This window comes from Nycticebus coucang, chromosome 10 (genome assembly GCF_027406575.1).
Source record: "Nycticebus coucang isolate mNycCou1 chromosome 10, mNycCou1.pri, whole genome shotgun sequence".
NCBI lineage: Eukaryota > Metazoa > Chordata > Mammalia > Primates > Lorisidae > Nycticebus > Nycticebus coucang.
In genome coordinates, this window is record NC_069789.1 from 88,037,103 (window position 1) to 88,056,630 (window position 19,528).

Here is a 19,528-nt window from a genome sequence, read left to right on the forward strand (position 1 = left end):
ATAAAAATCAAACCACCTTTCTACAAAATGGAGATATATAACATGTTCATATATTTATGGAAATAACAAGTCACTCAAGTAGAAAATGGAGATTTGCTGACTAAGGTAATATATGTTCTGTTTCTTAAAAATTAAGTGATTGGTTGTGATGTTTAATATTGGCTTGGTGGAAATTGACTGTAAGACTCAAGGGAGATCACTGAGAACTTGAGGAATCAAAAGGACTTCATGAAATACCCCCAAAGGTGGAAATGTTAGAAAGATTTATGAATGGATTGCAAAGATAAGACTCTAGAGTCAAGAAGCTGAGAGACTGTTAAAGTCTGAGTAAAGAGATTTGAATTAATGTGTTGGAAAAAGAGATTTAGAAAATAAATGTTTTGTCAAAAAGTAAAAAGAAAAAAAACGATTTTTTTTTTTTTGCATTTATTTGAAGATTAGCCAGATTTAATGATAATACCTGGTATGGAGAATGAAGAAAGGAGGTAGCTTAAGGCTTCATTTGTACAGTTCCTATGTAAAATAAACACTGAATGATTTTAAAATGAAGTGTTGAATCTTCCTGTCAGAGACAATATAGTGCTATTATTTATTTATTTATTTTTTTTTTTGAGTTAGAGTCTCACTTTGTCACCCCACATGGCTTCTTAGCTCACAGCGATCTCCAACTCTTGGGCTCAAGCAATTCTCTTGCCTCAGCCTCCCAAGTAGCTGGTACTACAGGTACCTGCCATTATGCCCAGCTATTTTCTAGAGACGGGGTCTCACTCTTGCTCAGACTGGTCTCAAACCTCTGAGTTCAGGACATTCTACCCACCTTGGCCTCCCAGAGTGCTAGAATTACAGGCGTGAGCCACCCCACCCAGCCTAAGTGCTGTTATTTTTTAAATGGGAACAAATTAAAGGTGTGCTCTTCATTTTCTTTTCTTAAGGCTATCATTTCATTTTGAAGCAGAAATACTGTCTCCTCTGCACTCAGAAGGATAGTTTTACATTGATACGGCATTACTAATAAATGTAAAATATGATAAAACTTTATTTGTATCTTCCTTTTGACCATCCATTACGGGAAAAAAAATCCAACTATTTTTTAGTGGAGTGGCCTGTATGTAACTTGAAATACACTGTTTATCAGAGTTCAATTGCAGATAAATTATTCTAGCTATATTAAGCAGTAAGAAGTTTAGTGCATGAGTTAGGTGTCTACAGTGTTGTTGGGAGTACTAGAGAAGCAAACAGTGCTACAGGACTAGCTCCTGAGAGAACCTGTTACAGTGAAAACACCATTGAAAACTTGCATCCTAACTGCTTTCTAGAATCACATCACTTCAGGTAAAAGTCTGGAAATGAAGAAGCTGTTGCTACAACTGTTGTCTCAAGACACTCTAGGGCCAAGCAGGTAGCTACTAAATGTGCACCAGCAAAGCAGATGGACCTTTTGTGTGTTAAATCTCTTTTCAGTTTCACATTCAGAATTCATTAAAATGATTGATTTGTGGAAACTGAACTTCAAGTATGTCTATGACATGTAGCTTTTTGTTTGCCAATCTCTGCATTTCATTAAGACACATCAGAAGAGGGTCAAACAATGAAAGCCAATCTACTGCTGTATATTATTAGTAGATTAGTTTTTCCAGTGACTTTTTTTCATGCAATACTATTTTGAAGATACCAGTAACTTTTAAGGATAATTTTTGCTTGTTATTTTTCCAAAAACTAACCTGATCATATAAGTAGAGGGAAAACTTCTGAAGAAATACTTTTGTGTTTCAGTATTTTAAAAGGAAAACTCATATTGAGTCATTGCTGCTTTCAATTCCTCTTACATATTATACAGGTATGTACTATACTCCACCACCACAGTGTGTGTCCCGCTTTGTCCGACCTCCACCATCTGCTCCTGAACCTGGTCCTCCATACTTGGATCATTATCCACCCTACCTCCAAGATCGCGTAGTAAACTCTCAATATGGCACGCAGCCACAACAGTACCCCCCTATGTACCCACCTCACTATGATGGCCGGCGAGTATACCCTGCTCAGTCTTATACGAGAGAAGAGATATTCCGAGAAAGCCCTATACCCATTGAGATTCCACCTGCAGCAGTACCATCTTATGTACCAGAATCCAGAGAAAGATTCCAACAGATTGAGGGTTACTATCCAGTGGCTCCTCCTCCACCTCAGATCCGACCTTCGTACCTCAGAGTATGCTGTGTTTTTTTTTCTTATTACATGGACTTGGTTTGGTTATTGCTTGCAGTGATCCCTTACTATTTTTGCCATGATAACTCTAAGAATGCTGCTTCTTTCAAATCTTTTCATAATTTGGGTAGGGTTTTCTTTTGAGGGAGGGGTTTGTTTTAGAGTCAAGATCTTGCTGTGTTGCCAAGGCTGGGTTCAAGTGATCCTCCCATGTCAGCCTCCTGAGTAGCTGGGATTATAGATGCATGCTATTATTATTGAGACAGAGCCTCAAGCTGTTGCCCTGGGTAGAGTGTTGTGGCATCACAGCTCACAGCAACCTCAAATTCTTGGGCTCAAGCGATTCTCCTGTCTCCGCCTCCCAAGTAGCTGGGACTACAGGCGCCTGCCACAACGCCCGGCTATTTTTTGGTTGCAGCCGTCATTGGTGTTTGGTGGGCCCGGGCTGGATTCGAATCCGCCAGCTCAGGTGTATGTGGCTGGCACCTTAGCCTCTTGAGCCACAGGCGCCAAGCCTTGGTTATTATTTTTAGAAACTATTAACAGAGGAAAAAAAATCATCTCTCCTCTACTAATCATTCTTAGTTTATGAACTGTATTTATTTTTTAGACAGAGTGTCAGTATGTTTCCCTTGGTAGAGTTGCCATGGCACCACAGCTCACAGCAACCTCAAACTCTTGGGCTTAAGTGATTCTCTTGCCTCAGCCTCCCAAGTAGCTGGGACTACAGGTGACCCCACAAAACCCAGCTATTTTTTTGGTGGTTGTTGTTGTCATTGTTGTTTGGCAGGCCCAGGCCAGGTTTGAACCCACCAGCCTTGGTGTATGTGGCCGGCGCTCTAGCTGCTGAGCTACAGGCGCCAAGCCAAGTTTATGAGCTTTAGATGGTTTTATTAATAATTCTAGATCTCCTTAGGAATTATGTCCACGTTAAAGCTCTTTATTGTTGGTGGGGCTTTGTTAGTTTTCTTTTGCTTTCTTCTGTTAAAGGCTTGGTATTTCCAGTTGTAAGATGGATATACAGACTGCTTCTTAAAATATATGTTAAATGAATTAATATGTTCTGAAATTCTTGTTCAATTTTAACTAATCTTTCCATTTTCAGGAGCCTCCTTACAGCCGGCTTCCTCCTCCCCAGCCCCATCCTAGTCTAGATGAACTACATCGCCGACGAAAGGAAATAATGGCCCAACTGGAAGAAAGAAAGGTTATCTCTCCCCCTCCTTTTGCACCTTCACCAACATTGCCTCCTACCTTCCATCAAGAGGAAGTAAGCACATCACTTTTGTCAATTTTTTCTTCATCATTGTTTTTTGTATGTGTCCTATTTAAGTAATCTTTGCCTATTCCTAAGGTTATAAAGGTATTCTCCTATGCTTTTCTCTAAGAGGTTTATTATTTTATTTTGCATTTAAATCTATAATCCATCTAGAATTGATTTTTATATATAATGTTTTGGGAGTCAAGATCTGTTTTGTTTTTTTTCCATAAGGATATCTCATTAACCAAGCATCATTTTATTAAATGAGTATCCTTTCCCCAGTACCCTGCAGTTGCCTTTGGCATAGTAAGGTGACCATGTATGTTTCTGAACTCTGTTCCATTGATCTATTTTCTATCCTTGTACCCATAACACATTTTTTTGGTGTAGTTTTATCATAGGGCCTAATATGTGGTGATGTATGTTTTCCAATATTATTGTTCTTCAAAAGTCAACATATTGATACTGATATCCATAAAAACATCTCCTGCAATGTTGATTAGGATCATGTTGAATCTCTGAATCTGTACTGAACAATATGGTACTAGCCACATGTGGCTATTGAGTGCATAAAATGTGGCTAGTTCAAATTCAGATGTATTATAAGATATACACTGGATCTGTAGATTTAATACAAAAAAGTAAAATATTTCATTAATGTTTTTAATATATTGGGTATCTCAAGTTAAATAAAATGTATTATTAAAATTAGTTTCATCTGTTTTTCCATTTTTATGTGGCTGTTAGAAATTTTAAATTGATATATGTGAATCACATATTTCTGTTGGAAAGTGTTGCTTTAGATCAATATGGTAAGAAGTGATATCTTTTTTTCTTTGAGACAGAGACTCAAGCTGTCACCCTGGGTACAGTGCTGTGGCATCAGCTCACAGCAACCTCCAACTCCTGGGCTTAAGCGATTCTCTTGCCTCAGCCTCCCAAGTAGCTGGGACTACAGGCTCCCGCCACAACGCCCGGCTAGTTGGTTGTAGTTGTCATTGTTGTTTGGCAGGCCCGGGCTGGATTTGAACCCGCCAGTTCTGGTGTATGTGACTGGTGCCTTAGCTGCTTAAGCTACAAGCACTGAGCCAAGAAGTGATATCTTTCTAATAAGTCTCCATGAACAAAATATACCCCTATATGTGGATTTTTTTCATACTTTAGTGTCTTGCTTATTGTACATTAAATTTATTCCTGAATAACTGATGTTTTTTGAAACTATTTTAAATAGAATTCTTTTTGAAATTTGTTTGTTAACATATAGAAATTAAGTAAATTTTCATTTATTAACTCTTCTGTTCAGCAGGCTTGCTAAATTTCCTGATTCTAATATTTGTTAGTGGATTCTTCTGGATTTTCTATGCATACCATCATGTCCTCTGAATAATAACTTTTTCCTTTCAATTTTTTTCTTTGTTTTTTTAAAAAAAATTATTTATTTATTAAGACAGAGTTTCACTCTGTTGCCCTGGGTAGAGTGCTATGGCATCATAGCTCACAGCATCCTCAAACCCCTGGGCTCAAGTGATCCTCTTGCTTCAACCTCCCAAGTAGCTGGGAGTACAGGCACCTGCTACTACACCTGGCTAGTTTTTCTATTTTTAGTAGAGACAGAGTTTTGCTCTGGCTGGTCTCAAACTCCTCAGCTCAAGTGATTCACCTGCCTCAGCCTCCCAGAGTGCTAGGATTACAGGTGTGAGCCACCATGCCCAGCCTCAAATTTTTTCTTTCTTGTTGTACTCCAATATAATATGGAATAGAAATGATGAGGACAGGTATTCTTGACTCATTTCTGATCTTTGGGTAGGTGGGACTTTTATTAATTCACCATTCTGATGTTTACTGTGGTTTTTTTGGTAGATGATCTTTATCAGGTTAGTGAAGCATCCCTCTATTCCTGGTTTTGGAATTTTTTTTAATAAGTGAGACACGTCAAACATTTATTTATTTAACTCATAATGAAGAAACCAACAGTAGTAAAGTTGGTTTAAGGCCAGGTGCAGTAGCTCATGCCTATAATCCTAGCACTCTATGAGGCCGAGGCTGGTGGATTGCCTGAGTTCACGAGTTCGAAACTAGCCTGAGCCAGAGCGAGACCCCATCTCAAAAAATAGCTGGGCTTTGTGGCGGGTGCCTGTAGTCCCAGTTACTTGGGAGGGTGAGGCAAGAGAATCGGTTGAGCCCAAGAGTTTGAGGTTGCTGTGAGCTATGAAGCCAAGGCACTCTACCCAGGGTTACAAAATGAGACTCTGTCTTAAAAAAAAAAAAAAAAAGTTGGTTTAAAGAGTTAGAATGATAGGCGATAGGTAGCGAAAATCAGAAAAAAGCAAGGACAATAAAATAAGGTTGCTTAAAAAAAAAAGAAAACTGATTGATGTATCTCAGGGCATTAAACCATACTTTGGAGAGTCATCTTTGATTCTGTAAGACAGTGCTGGTAGTTACCATGAATGAGTGTTGTCTTCTTATCATGTGAATGTCAAGATGGCCTATAATTATGCTAAGTTTTCCATTTCTGTTGGCATTTTTTTTCCTTTGTCAGTCTTGTTAGAGATTTATCAGTTTTGCTTCTTTTTTTGAAAAGTCAACTTGCATTTTTTATTTTACTCAGTTTTGTTTTGTTGATTGTATATGTACTGCCTTAGCTTGTAGTGTGTGTATGTTTTTAAAAGGAGCCAAATAAGTTTTCTCAGTAGAGTTGCAGTTGTTAATTATATGAGGACCATGTCTTGCATCCTTTATATATAGAATTATGACTGTGAACATTGCTAACTGACAAATTATGGATAACAAGCAATAACAGTTGAAAACTGAAGTGTGTCACACACAGTAAACAGTAACTTGTTGGGTATTTGAAGGTGATCTACTAAACAGAAATTATTCACAGTATCTGGCTTTCCCATCTAAATACTTTGCATGAATTTTTCACCATAATGTAGGTTATTGGTAAAGCCATGCGTCTTCTATTAATGTAGTTTTGCTTATAAAGTATAAACAACTAGTGTGGTATTGTTTCAAAATTACATATTAGAGACATGCTAGAACCTTGTTATGCCATACTGTTTTATAAAGAAGTGAGACATTGTGAAAAGTGAACTGATTTTGGAATCAGACATACTTGACTTTGAGGTTCAGCTGTGTCCATCATTGTGTGTTTAAGTTACTTCGTCTCCATGAACTCTCAGCTTCAGATTTCTTCATTTGTAATTCAAGTATAATAAAGCCTACCTTGGCTGTGTGGTGGCTCACTCCTGTAATCTTAGCACTCTGGGAGGCCAGGGCGGGAGGATTGCCTGAACTCAGGAGTTCAAGACTAACCTGAGCAAGAGTCAGACCCCATCTCTACTAAAAATAGAAGACATTAGCTAGGTACCGTGGGGCATGCCTGTCAGGAGGCTGAGGCAGAAGGATCAGGTAAGCCCAGGAGTTTGAGGTTGCAGTGAGCTTCAATGATGCCACTGCACTGTAGCCTGGGTGACAGAGTAAGACTCTGTCTCAAAAAAATTACATTTTCTATAACCCATTGCATATTTCAGCTTTTTGGTATGCTTGAACTAACATTTTTTTTAGTTGACACATAATTACATATATTTATGAGATATAGCATGATACTTCAGTACGTATATACAATGTGTAATGATCAAATCAGGGTAATTAGCATATCTACTACCTCAAACATGTATCTTTTTTTATATCAGGAACATTCAAAATGGTTCTAACTTTTAGAAAATATACAGTAAGTTATCGACTCTATTCCTCCTATAGTGCTATAGAACACTAGGACTTTAGCCTCCTATCTGCTTATAAATTTTTATCCACAATGCCCAAGTAGTCCCTATCCTCCCCTCCCTTAATTCCCTTCCAGCTTCTAATGACTGCAGTTCTGCTCTACTAATATAAGTCCATAGGAATAAGAACACATGGCATTTATCTTTCTGTGCCTGACTGATTTCACTTATTCAGGCTTATCCATACTGCCACAAATGATAGGGTTTCATTCTTTTTTGTGGCTAAATAATATTCCATGGTGTATACATACATTTTCTTTATCCATTCCTCTGTTGATGGGCATTTAGGGTGATTCCATATCTTGGCTATATTGTAAATAGTGCTACAATAAACATGGGGGTACAGATACCTCTTCAGTACACTGATTTCCTTTCCTTTGGATAAATACCCGATAGTGGGATGGTTGGATCTTTCTCTTTTTCTTCTTTTTAAAGGGATAGTGTCTCACTCTGTCACCCAGGCTGGAGTGCAGTGGCATGTTCATAGCTCATTGTAACCTCCAATTCCTGGACTCAAGCAATCCTCCTGCCTCAGCCTCCTGAGTAGCTGGGACTACAGTTACACACCAGCACTCCCAGCTAATTTTAAAATTTTTTTGTAGAGGTGGAGTCTTACCGTGTTGCCCAGGCTGGTCACAAGCTCCTGGGCTCAAGTGATCTTCCTGCCTGAGCCTTCCAAAGTGTTGGGATTACAGGTGTGAGCCACCATGCCTAGCCTTATTTTTTTTTTTTAACAAGATTATTTAGTGTAATACATCTTAAAGTTTGTGTCTGTGTTTTGCATTTTTGAAGGAGGGGGTGGTTGTTGGTTTTTCTTAATTCAATTCTGGATGTCTTTCCGTGTCAATGTATAAATTTACCTCATACTTTTAAACAGCTGTGTAATATATTACAGTAAGGAATTTTAAAAGGGGGGCACTCTTATTAGTAGTTCACGTGTTTTATTTATTTGTTTGTTTGTTTTTTGAGACAGAGTCTCACTATGTCATCCTGAGTAGAGTCCTGTGGCATCATAGCTCACAGCAACCTCAAACTCTTGGGCTTCAGCGATTCTCTTGCCTCAGCCTCCCAAGTAGCTGGGACTATAGGTGCCCGCCACAATGCCTGGCTGTTTTATTTGTTGCAGTTGTCATTGTTGTTTTAGCTGGCCCGGGCTGGGTTCAAACCATCAGCCTCGGTGTGTGTGGCCAGCACCCTACCCAATGAGCCATGGATGCCACCCAGTTCATGTGTTTTAAAAACTAGTGGTTCTATCTAAAGTTTGTAAGTAAAGGAGAAATAAAAAAAGACGTGAAATTTTTTTTATAGTGGTAGGACAAAGGAGGAGGAAGAGGATATGAACAATAAAAGTAGAAGTGATATTGAACTGGGCGCTGTGGCTCACACCTGTAATCCTAGCACTCTGGGAGGCCAGGGTGGGTAGATTGCCTGAGTTCACAAGTTCGAGACCAGCCTGAGCCAGAGTGAGACCCTCATCTGTAAAAATAGCTGGGCTTTGTGATGGGTGCCTGTAGTCCCAGCTACTTGGGAGGCTGAGGCAAGAGAATTGCTTAAGCCCGAGAGTTTGAGGTTGGTGTGAGCTGTGACTTCATAGCACTCTACTGAGGGTGACAAAGTTGAGAGTCTGTCTCAAAAAAAAAGAAAAGACCCAGCCCCGGCCAAACTGCGACAAAAAAATAGCCGGGCGTTGTGGCGGGCGCCTGTAGTCCCAGCTGCTCGGGAGGCTGAGGCAAGAGAATCGCTTAAGCCCAAGAGTTAGAGGTTGCTGTGAGCCGTGTGACACCACGGCACTCTACCCAGGGCGGTACAGTGAGACTCTGTCTCTACAAAAAAATAAATAAATAAATAAATAAAAGAAAAGAAGTGATATTGATGAGCAATAGACGCTCTGTCAGTATAGAAGGCCAATACTGATGACCCAGAAGAGAGTTCATTTTAGTATAGGGAGAGGCATAGAGCCATGTAAATGTACCAGTAGGCTCTGGGTGTTAGAGAGTGTGTGTGTTGTGATAAGCAACATTAAGTTGTTTAATGTGAAAGCAATGTTAAGTTCTAGCTCTGGCACTTCCCTTTAATGGTATAACCTTGCTCATATCACCTATGTTGTCTAATATGGACTTGAGCTTATGAGGTAGCATACATAAATTTAAAACACAAAACAGTGCATAAATGTGAATGTTGCAGTTTTAGTAAAAATGCTTTAGTTTTAAAATAACTATTCTCTTATTAGATAATGGAGCATTTACTTTAAGAAAATAAAGTTAGGCATCTTATTCTTTTCACTTCATTGACTCAAACTAAGGAGCAGAATTTATTCAAGATATGAATTACTGTCTTTAAAGAGATTTTAGTAAAAAGTTGTATCATTGTACACGATATAGATCATCAAAAACTGTCTTTAGGCCAAGAATGGTGACTCAGGCCTATAATCCTAGCATTTTGAGAGGCTCAGGCAGGAGGATCATTTGAGACGAGGAGATTGAGACCACTGGGGACAACATAGTAAGACCCTATGTCTACAGAAAATAAAAAATAAAAAAATTAGCTAAACATGGTTGTGCACACCTACAGTACTAGCTACGTGGGAGGTGGGGGTGAAAAGATTCCTTAAACCCAGGAATTCATGGTTATGGTGAGCCATGATCTCACCACTGCTCTCCAGCCTTGGCAACTGAGGAAAATACCATCTTTGAAAGAAAGAAAAAAAGAAAAGAAAATCATTTTCTAATGTCTTGTTTACCTGGGTCTTACTGAAAGAAACATGAAAAGAGTCTAGCAAAACTCTGGCCTGGCATATATTTGCTTAAATGTTGACTTCATCTAATAAGTAAATGAGCAAACCTCTGAAATGTAGATTGATTCTTCAAAAGTTAATTGAGATACTTTTTGACCTTGTGCTTACAAAGTATGAGGGCTAAATGTTATTCTTCAGTTATTTTACATTTTTCGTAGTCTATAAGTCTTCTAGCATGACATTAAAGTCAAATAATCATTATTATGTTGCTTTAGCATGATGTTCGAAGAAATTCTCTGCTTTCTCTGTCTTGTTATTCATAGACCCATTTCCCATTTTGTTTCTTCTTTTTTTCCCCCTCATTTGTAGTTTTTGGATGAAGACTTGAAGGTAGCTGGGAAATACAAAGGGAATGATTATAGCCAGTATTCTCCCTGGTCATGTGACACCATCGGCTCCTACATTGGAACCAAAGACGCAAAACCAAAAGATGTTGTGGCAGCAGGGAGTGTGGAAATGATGGTATGTGTGATAGCTAAGCAATATTTAATACAAATCAAGATAAACTAGATAAATTTTCTTCCATTGTAGTTTAGGCAAAAACAAAGAGTTTCAGCAATATTCTATACTATGCAATTGAGTTATATTTCAACTATATAGTTTTTTATTTTGTTCAGGTATAAATACAAATCTTTTAATAATTACCTAGAGGAAAGAGCATTTATTATTTTTCTGTGCCAGTGGTGATTTCCCAATATGGTTTAGGACCCAAATTAAATTATTTTATGTAATTAGTCAAGATCTTGGATTTCTTTAACGAATCAGTTAAAATTCTTTTTCACAACTCTGAAGTTAAACAAGGTTGAATTTAGTTAACAAGGGTAGTATTTGAATCAATTATAGCTGCTCAGCTTCAAGTGAGCTCTGAGATGCTACAATTTATGCTACTTGGGTTATTTTGTTTTTCAGTGAAAATAATGTAACACCAATGTTTCTAATAACCAAGCTTAAAATGTATGTCAATATTTCATTGTAATTTCTTTTTTATTTTTTAAGAAATAAACTTTCCAGAAACGGCCAACATGGCTGACACCTGTAATCCCAGCACTATGGGAGGCCTTGGCAGATGGATCAACTGAGCTCACAAGTTGGAGACCAGCCTGAGCTAGACTGAGACCCTCATCTCTAAAAAATAGCTGGGTGTAGTGGTGGGTGCCTTATAGTGCCAGCTACTTGGGGAGGCTGAGGCAAGAGAATTGCTTGAGCCCAAGAGTTTGAGATTGCTGTGAGCTATGGCACCATAGCACTATACCAAGGGTAACAAATTAAGACTCTGTCTAAAAAAACAATTTCCAGAAATGGTTAAATCCCCCTATATGCACCTGTCTAATCTCATTTTTCTTCTTTCCTTCCTTTTCAGTATTCTCTATCCTGAGTTTAGTGTTTAGTATTTTCATGGATAATGTTATACTATTCCTAAAGAATGTTATTTTGTATGTTTATAAACCTTATATAAATTATATACTTCAACTTGCATTTTTACTCAAGATGTGTTCGTATTTATACCCCTAGCTCAGGTTCACTCATTTTAACTGCCTTTTTTTTTTAGACAGAGATTCACTCATTCACCCTGGGATTCAGTGCCATGGTGTCATAGCTCATAGCAACCTCAAACTCTTGTGCTCAAGTGATTGATTCTCTTGCCTCAACCTCCCGAGTAGCTGAGACAACAGGTGTCCACCACAACACCCCAGCTATTTTTTAGAGATGGGGCCTTGCTGTGGCTCTAGCTGGTCTCATAACTCCTGAGCTCAAGCAGTCTGCCCACCTCAACCTCCCAGAGTACTAGGATTACAGGTGTGAGCCACTGCGCCTGGCCCATTTTAACTGCTTCTATCAGGTATTGTATGGTAACTGATGCCATACAATAAATATATATAAATAAATATATAATCTATAAAAAATTTCATTTTTGTGTTGATTGTTATATGCAGTGCCCAGTGAACATTCTTGTGTATGTCTCCTTATGTACACACTTGACAGTTATGCTTAGAAATGGTATTGGTGGGTTTAATGGTATGTCTTGACTATTATTCTTAACCTAATTCTCCTTATTAACTCTGACAAAGGTTTCCTAGGTTATTATATAGATTTTCATAGATAAATACTTGTCCAATTGATTAATACCAATATTTGGTAATAGGAAAGAAGACTTGGATGCTGATAGGACTATAAATGAGCAAAGGATATCTATAGTGTAAATATGATTAGATGCCAGCCAAAAAAAGAGAGGGTTATAGAGGAGGAAAAGATAAAATAAATCTTTACTTTTGGTTTAATATGGGGTAACTTTGTTTTTAGGTCATTGTAAGCCTCTTGCTGGCATGAGATGACTGGGAGAGTTAGGCAGGAAGACTTTTTGTAATTGGCGTTCAGAAAAGGTTATGATATTAAAGTAACATAATATTAGCAAAATAAAATTCATTTCTTTAGCTGAGTAAAGAATGAAGAAGGTTGTAATCTAAAAGCAATCGAAAGGCTCTGTGCCTATAGCTCAAGCGGCTAAGGTGCCAGCCACATACAACCGAGCTGGTGGACCCAAATCCATCCCAAGCCTGCCAAACAATGACAGCTACAACCACAAAATAGCCAGGCATTGTGGCGGGCATCTGTGGTCCCAGCTACTTGGGAGGCTGAGGCAAGAGAATTGCTTAAGCCCAGAGTTGGAAGTTGCTGTGAGCTGTAACGCCATGGCACTCTACCCAGGGAGACAGCTTGAGGCTCTGTCTCAAAAAATAAAATAAAATAAAAGCAATTGAAAAATCTCCCCAGGTAGGTGAGAGAAGTCTAACCTAGTGTTTCTTAAACATTAATGTTCATGCAAATTACTTAGGGATTTGTCTATATATTTTTATATGTAATATATATTACATAATACATAGAGCAATAAATACGTATTTTACACATATGCAGTGGGTCATGACATAAAGTTTATTTCTTACTGTGGTGAGTGGCCAAAGGTTTTAAAAATGGTGTTTTATCTAACAACCAAAAGTAATTAATGATTTTTGTTTTACCAATAAGGGCATTATATTCTTGCTCAACCTTAGTACAGAGCTGGAAGAGATTATGTTAGAGAGAGAGATCTAAGTGTGAAGTGGATTTCTCATTTTGCTTTTTATCAGAATGTGGAGAGTAAGGGAATGAGAGACCAGCGATTGGATCTGCAGAGAAGAGCAACAGAACCCAGTGATGATGACCTTATCCCGTTTGGAGACCGACCAACAGTGTCTCGGTTTGGTGCCATCTCTCGAACTTCCAAAACAATATATCAGGGCGCTGGCCCAATGCAGGCTATGGCACCTCAGGGAGCTCCCACAAAATCTATTAACATTTCAGGTAAGAACTCAGAGATAAACTGATCTAGAGGATTCCTAATGTCTACATATGAAGATTGCCCATGTTTCTCATTTTTTCCTGAAATGGCTTAATGGGAGGCTGAGGCAAGAGAATCGCCTAAACCCAGGAGTTGGAGGTTGCTGTGAGCTGTGATGTCAATGCACTCTACCAAGGGTGATAAAGTGAGACTCTGTCTCTAAAAAAAAAAAAAAAAAAAAAAAATGCATTCTCATTATTGAAGAATTCAAACAGAAATGAAAAAATAACAAAGACTGAAGGTTCAGTGGAAAAGAAACAGCAAATATCAGCATATTTTTCCCATTTTGGTAGATAATCTCTCTAATAGCTGTGTGTACAATATGTGTATGCCTTTTGGGTTATGAGTACCTTAAAAGATGAATCAAACCTATGAATTACATCATACCACAATGAAGCCTTCTCTTACAGATTATAGTCCATATGGAACCCATGGTAGCTGGGGAGGTTCTCCGTATTCACCTCATCATAGCATACCTTCTCAGGGACACTTCAGTGAGAGGTATGAGTTGTTCTTTTTATTTATACAAACATGTAAAGCACTTTAAAATTATTCAGCTTTTCTTGTTTTGTTTTGTTTTTTTATTAGTAATAATATCAGTAATGTTTTAAGGAAAATATCAGTAATATTTTAAGGAAACAAAACTTAGAAATTTGCTCCATTCTTTCTTTCTCACCAAAGGGAGAGAATATCCATGTCTGAAGTGGCCAGTCATGGAAAACCCCTTCCATCTGCTGAGAGGGAGCAGCTGCGACTAGAATTACAGCAACTGAACCATCAGATTAGCCAGCAGAGCCAGCTGCGTGGACTAGAGGTATCAACCTTTAGATAACTTTTGTGTTCATGTTTGAAGGGTTCTCAGAGATTTTAAACAGGAACTTTTGAGATACTACAAACACAAAACTTTAAGGTCTGTTTCTTGGCAGTTTAGTATCTAAGTATCTATTCTTCAAAGAATGCAATACTGGGTTCAGTCCTGAGACAATAGGAAACTTAGAATTTCTACTACCTGAGAATAGAAAACAAGTAATCTAAAATTTGCCAATAGGAGCTTATATTCTTATATGGCACATTTAAATTTAAGGTTAACAAGTGCTCTTAGCTTTAGGATTTTCAAACATTTTTTTTTTTAATTTCCTTTAATCCTTAGTTTTGGTGAATTTTTAATGAATAGAAGCTTAGAACTTTGACTTTAAAAACAAAAAGTCCGTGGGTAATAAGCCTAACACCTTTTTTTTGAGACAGTCTCACTTTGTTACCCTCAGAGAGTGATATGATGTCATAGCTCACAGCAACCTCAACCTCTTGGGCTCAAGTGATCCTTTTGCCTCAGCCTCCCAAGTAGTTGGGACTATAGGCGGGTTCCACAATACCTGGCTGTTTTTTTTAGTGACGGGGTCTCTCACTCTTGCTCAGGCTGGTCTCTAACTCCTGAGTGCAAGCAATTCACCCACCTTGGCCTCCCAGAGTTCTAGGTTTGCAGGCATGAGCTACTGCCCCCCTACCTTTTACTGTGCCTGATAAATGGGTTAGGCAGGCGGTATTATTCACCTTTTTTTAATTGAAGGATGTAAGTTTTCAGAAGTGAAACATGAACCCTGTCTTCATAATCCAAATTCAGTGTTCTTTCCATCATGCTGCCTGACACTTAAGAAACAAAATTAAAGAATTTTCAAAATCTCTTTAAGTGTCACATAAGGAAACTAGGTTTTGTTTATATCATCCTTTACATTGGAACATATTCTTTGAATATGGAAAACTAAAGACATTCTAGTGGGAAATACATTGTTCTTTTCTGGAGGAAGAAATGGTCTATTAGGACACTTAATCTTTGTCCTCAAATTCATGGCTTTTTGTCTTAAAATTCTTAATTTCTGTCCAAAAATAATATCAGTATTATCTGGAAGCTTGCCACATACTTAATATCAGTATTATCTGAAAGCTCGCCCACTCACTGAACAGGGCGGCGCTTGTGGCTCAGTGAGTAGGGCGCTGGCCCCATATACTGAGGGTGGACGGTTCAAACCCAGCCCCGGCCAAATTTTGCAACAAAAAAATAGCCGAGCATTGTGGCGGGCGCCTGTAGTCCCAGTTACTTGGGAGGCTGAGGCATGAGAATCACCTAAGCCTAAGAGCTGGAGGTTGCTATGAGCTGTGTGATGCCATGGCACTTTACTGAGGGCAATAAAGTGAGACTCTGTCTCTACCCTCCAAAAAAAAAAAAAAAGCCTCTGAACGAATGAGGGTTTCATTGAAATAAATGATAAGATTTATTTCAGAGAAAATTAATTTTAAAAGAGGGAGAAAGATGCACATTTACAGTTGTCTTCTTTTCCAGATAAGAAACTAAAAAGAGCAATTTAAAGCCAGGCATGGAGGCTCACACCTATAATCCTAGCACTGTGAGAGGCTGAGGTTGAAGAATTGCTTGAGCTTGGGAGTTTGAGGTTGCTGTTAGCTGGTCTGACACCTTGGCACTCAACCCTGGGGCAACAGAGTGAGACTGCCTTAAAAAAAAAAAAAATTATACCTAAAATGAAATTACTATTCACTAAATTTAAATCCCCTATTTTTTGCTTTTTTTTTTTTATTATTCAAATGGTATTCAGAGAAACAGATGGTACCTTACAGTGGCATTATTTTTATTACACATACCTGGTTGATAAGCTACTTAAGGCTGTGTTCTGGAATTGAGCCTGGTTATTCTATGCATGGTGTGAAACCTGTTGAGTTGTGTATGTGCTTGACTTTATGTACTAGGCTGTTAGTAACAGGCTGGTGTTGCAGAGGGAGGCAAACACCCTGGCAGGCCAGCCACAGCCTCCACCACCACCTCCAAAATGGCCTGGAATGATCTCAAGTGAGCAGTTGAGCTTGGAACTGCACCAGGTGGAAAGAGAAATTGGGAAGAGAACCCGGGAACTAAGTATGGTAAGTCTTAGTGGGAAAAGAGGGGGAAGGTGAAATCTTTCATATTGTCGTGTTACCGAATGCATGGCTGCAGAGTTTTAAAGTTATTTAGAGCTTGTTTTTCCTCATTCCCATTTGGTATAGGTGTGTTTTTTTGTGTTAGGATTCTTTATTAATTTGTAGGGAAAACAAGGTAGTTAATGGAAGTTCTTAACTTTCTGATTAACATAGGGAACATTAGGGAAGCAGATGGGATGATTTTTACTATTTTACAATACCATTGTGTTATGTAAAGATGTAGTTACCAAGTAACATTCTAGTTTTGTAGCCTTTAAGTTATTGATGAACCATTTTTTTGTTAGGAATGAGATACATTCTGCACATTCTGTCCTATGGAGCTGTATCATGAATATTCTTGGGATTTGCTTCATAGTACACAGACATTCTTTTTTTTTTTTTTTTTTGAGACAGTTTCACTATGTTGCTCTTGGTAGAGAGACGTAGTGTCACAGCTCACAGCAACCTCAAACTCTTGGGCTTAAGCGATTTTCTTGCCTCAGCCTCCTAAGTAGCTGGGACTACCAGCGCCCACAACGCCCAGCTATTTTTCTGTTGCAGTTATCATTCTTGCTTAGCTGGCCTGGGCTGGGTTCAAACCCGCCAGCCTCGGTATATGTGGCTGGCGCCGTAACCACTGTGCTATGGTCTCTGAGCCAGACATGCATTTTGGTACCTTTTTTCCCCCTTGAGATATGCTCTTGCTCTGTCACCCTGGCTAGAGTGCAGTGGTGTCATCATAGTTCACAGCAACCTCAGACTTAGACTCTTGGGCTCAAGCAATCCTCCTACCTCAGCCTTCCCATAGTTGGCACAGTTTGGACTACAGGTGTACACCACTATCCCCAGCTAATTTTTTCTATTTAATATTTTTAGTAGAGGGGGGAGTCTCAGTTGTGCTCAGGCTAGTCTCAAACTCCTGACCTCAAGTAGTCTTCCCACCTTAGCCTACTAGAGTGCTAGACTTAGAGGCATGAACCACTGCACCTGGTTCATTTCAGTAAATTTTGAGTCTTAAGAGATTAAACCATTCTCTTGGGTTGCTTGGTATTTGACTTTTTTGTTGGATGGCTTCTGTATTTTTTCTAAGCAAATAAGGCATATAGTATTTTCTACTTTCATAAGTATAGCATATATACTTATTGTACTTTGGCTTGCTTTTTCTAACTCATTGGGGTTTGAAGAGGGGGGGTTTGTTTTTTCCCCTAAGTCATTGTTCTTTTTCTGTGAGATTTTTTTCAGGTTAGCTTCAGGCATTCTTTCCGTTATTTTCCAGCTTAGTTAGTGAGCAAGTGTTTTGTACTTTGTTATGTTTTTGTGTGGTTCTCTCTTAGTCTGCCTGTTTCTTTGGCCATTTTACAAAACTAAGTATGATTTCTGGATCATCTGTTTGTCTGTATTATCTGTATTTGGTCTCTCTCATTAGCACCATTAAGTAGATAACTCATTTTATTTCCTTCTCTTTCAAAAAGGAGAACCAGTGTTCTCTGGACATGAAAAGCAAACTGAATACAAGTAAGCAAGCAGAGAATGGACAACCAGAACCACAAAACAAAGTTCCAGCTGAGGACCTTACATTGACATTCAGGTAAAGAAAAGGAAGTTTTCATCGTCTCATTGAACTACATATAGAAAAGGAATAATTAGGCCGGGCGCAGTGGCTCACGCCTGTAATCCCAGCACAGTGGGAGGCTGAGACAGGTGGATTGCCCTGAGCTCACAGGTTTATGACCAGCCTGAGCAAGAGGGAGCTACCATCTCTAAAAATAGCCGGGCGTGTGATGGGTACCTGTAGTCCCATCTACTCAAGAGGCCTAGGCAAGATAATTGCTTGAGCCCAGACCATCTCTAAAAATAGCCGGGCGTTGTGGTGGGCGCCTGTAGTCCCATCTACTCAAGAGGCCGAGGCAAGATAATTGCTTGACCCCAAGAGTTGGAGGTTGCTGTGAGCTCTGATGCTATGGCACTGTACTGAGGGCAACAAAGTGAAACTCTGTCTCAAAAAAAAAAAAGAAAAGAAGGGAATAATTGTATTATCTGGTCATACTAGAAGTACCTTTATAAATATGTGATTTTTAAAAATCATTGTTATGTACATTGAGAAAATATTTCTGCATAAATCTGGGAGTTATAAAACTTAGATCAACAACCTAACCAAGTGAAAAAAAATTTTTTTGGTGGTTTTTGGCAGGGGCTGGGTTTGAACCTACCACCTCTGGCATATGGGGCCAGCACCCTACCCCTTCGAGCCATAGGCACTGCTCTAACCAAGTGAAATTTTCTGGTTAGGTTTGCTTCTATCCTTTGTTTCATAATTTATTTTAAATGTAGCCATTTACCTTTAAATTATGAAAGAAATATAGTAGAACCTTAAGTTGACTAATTTTCATAGATTAGACATGTACCACGTGTACAGTAGGCCTAGTTCCTTACGCTTACCACCTCCGATTGTTGCCCAGTTTGTTACAGTCCCTTGGGTGGTCATTTGACAGATGTTCTACCATATATGCTTAATGTAAAACAAAAACAAACAAACAAACAAAAAACAGAAAATGAAAGACCCTAATATTAAATATGTCATATAAAAAAAACTGTAGAAAATCAGAAATTTTAGCAAAGGGTAAAGTTAAAAATCGCCTATAATTTCAATACCCAGAGATAATTAACGTTAACATCTCAGTTTTCATCTTCTCAGTCTTTTTAAATTATGTGGGCATTTAGCCACTTGCTGATTTTTATAAACCCACTACCCTAGTTTTTAGTTTAGTCTATCCTGTATTCTTCCATAGGTGTTGAAGGATACATATCAACTACCATGAACAACCCTGCAATAAATAATATTATAATCAACTCTTTATTTGCATATCCTTAATTATTTTCTGAGGATATTTTGAGTCTTTTGAATGTAGAGTCCTGAGTTGCCCACCTGGTGATGTACAATGAGAATTTCTAATGTCTATAGATTACAAGCTTAGGTTTTGGCTATTTTAAATCCATACATTATGCTGAGCTCAAAATTGTTTCTTATATTAGTAAACAAGCTAAATTAGGAGTCAGTACTTTTTCTTAAAGGCCAGATAGTAAATATTTTAAAGTATGTCTTTGTTGTGACTCTCAACTCTGCCCTATGGTGTGAA

General features: G+C 38.4%; 1 protein-coding gene across 2 annotated transcripts in view; it reads left to right on the plus strand.

The window, feature by feature from the left end:
• Nucleotides 1–19,528, plus strand: part of RC3H1 (ring finger and CCCH-type domains 1) — an 85,658-nt gene that overhangs the window by 58,200 nt on the left and 7,930 nt on the right. Inside the window, exons 12-19 of one of the 2 annotated variants that reach the window (XM_053606010.1) lie at nucleotides 1,838–2,208; nucleotides 3,311–3,475; nucleotides 10,358–10,510; nucleotides 13,174–13,387; nucleotides 13,835–13,925; nucleotides 14,106–14,238; nucleotides 16,185–16,355; nucleotides 17,864–17,979. In XM_053606010.1, coding sequence (XP_053461985.1) covers nucleotides 1,838–2,208; nucleotides 3,311–3,475; nucleotides 10,358–10,510; nucleotides 13,174–13,387; nucleotides 13,835–13,925; nucleotides 14,106–14,238; nucleotides 16,185–16,355; nucleotides 17,864–17,979 — 1,414 coding nt within the window. The remainder of the gene's footprint in view (nucleotides 1–1,837; nucleotides 2,209–3,310; nucleotides 3,476–10,357; nucleotides 10,511–13,173; nucleotides 13,388–13,834; nucleotides 13,926–14,105; nucleotides 14,239–16,184; nucleotides 16,356–17,863; nucleotides 17,980–19,528) is intronic. The other variant, XM_053606011.1, reaches the window with a different exon arrangement.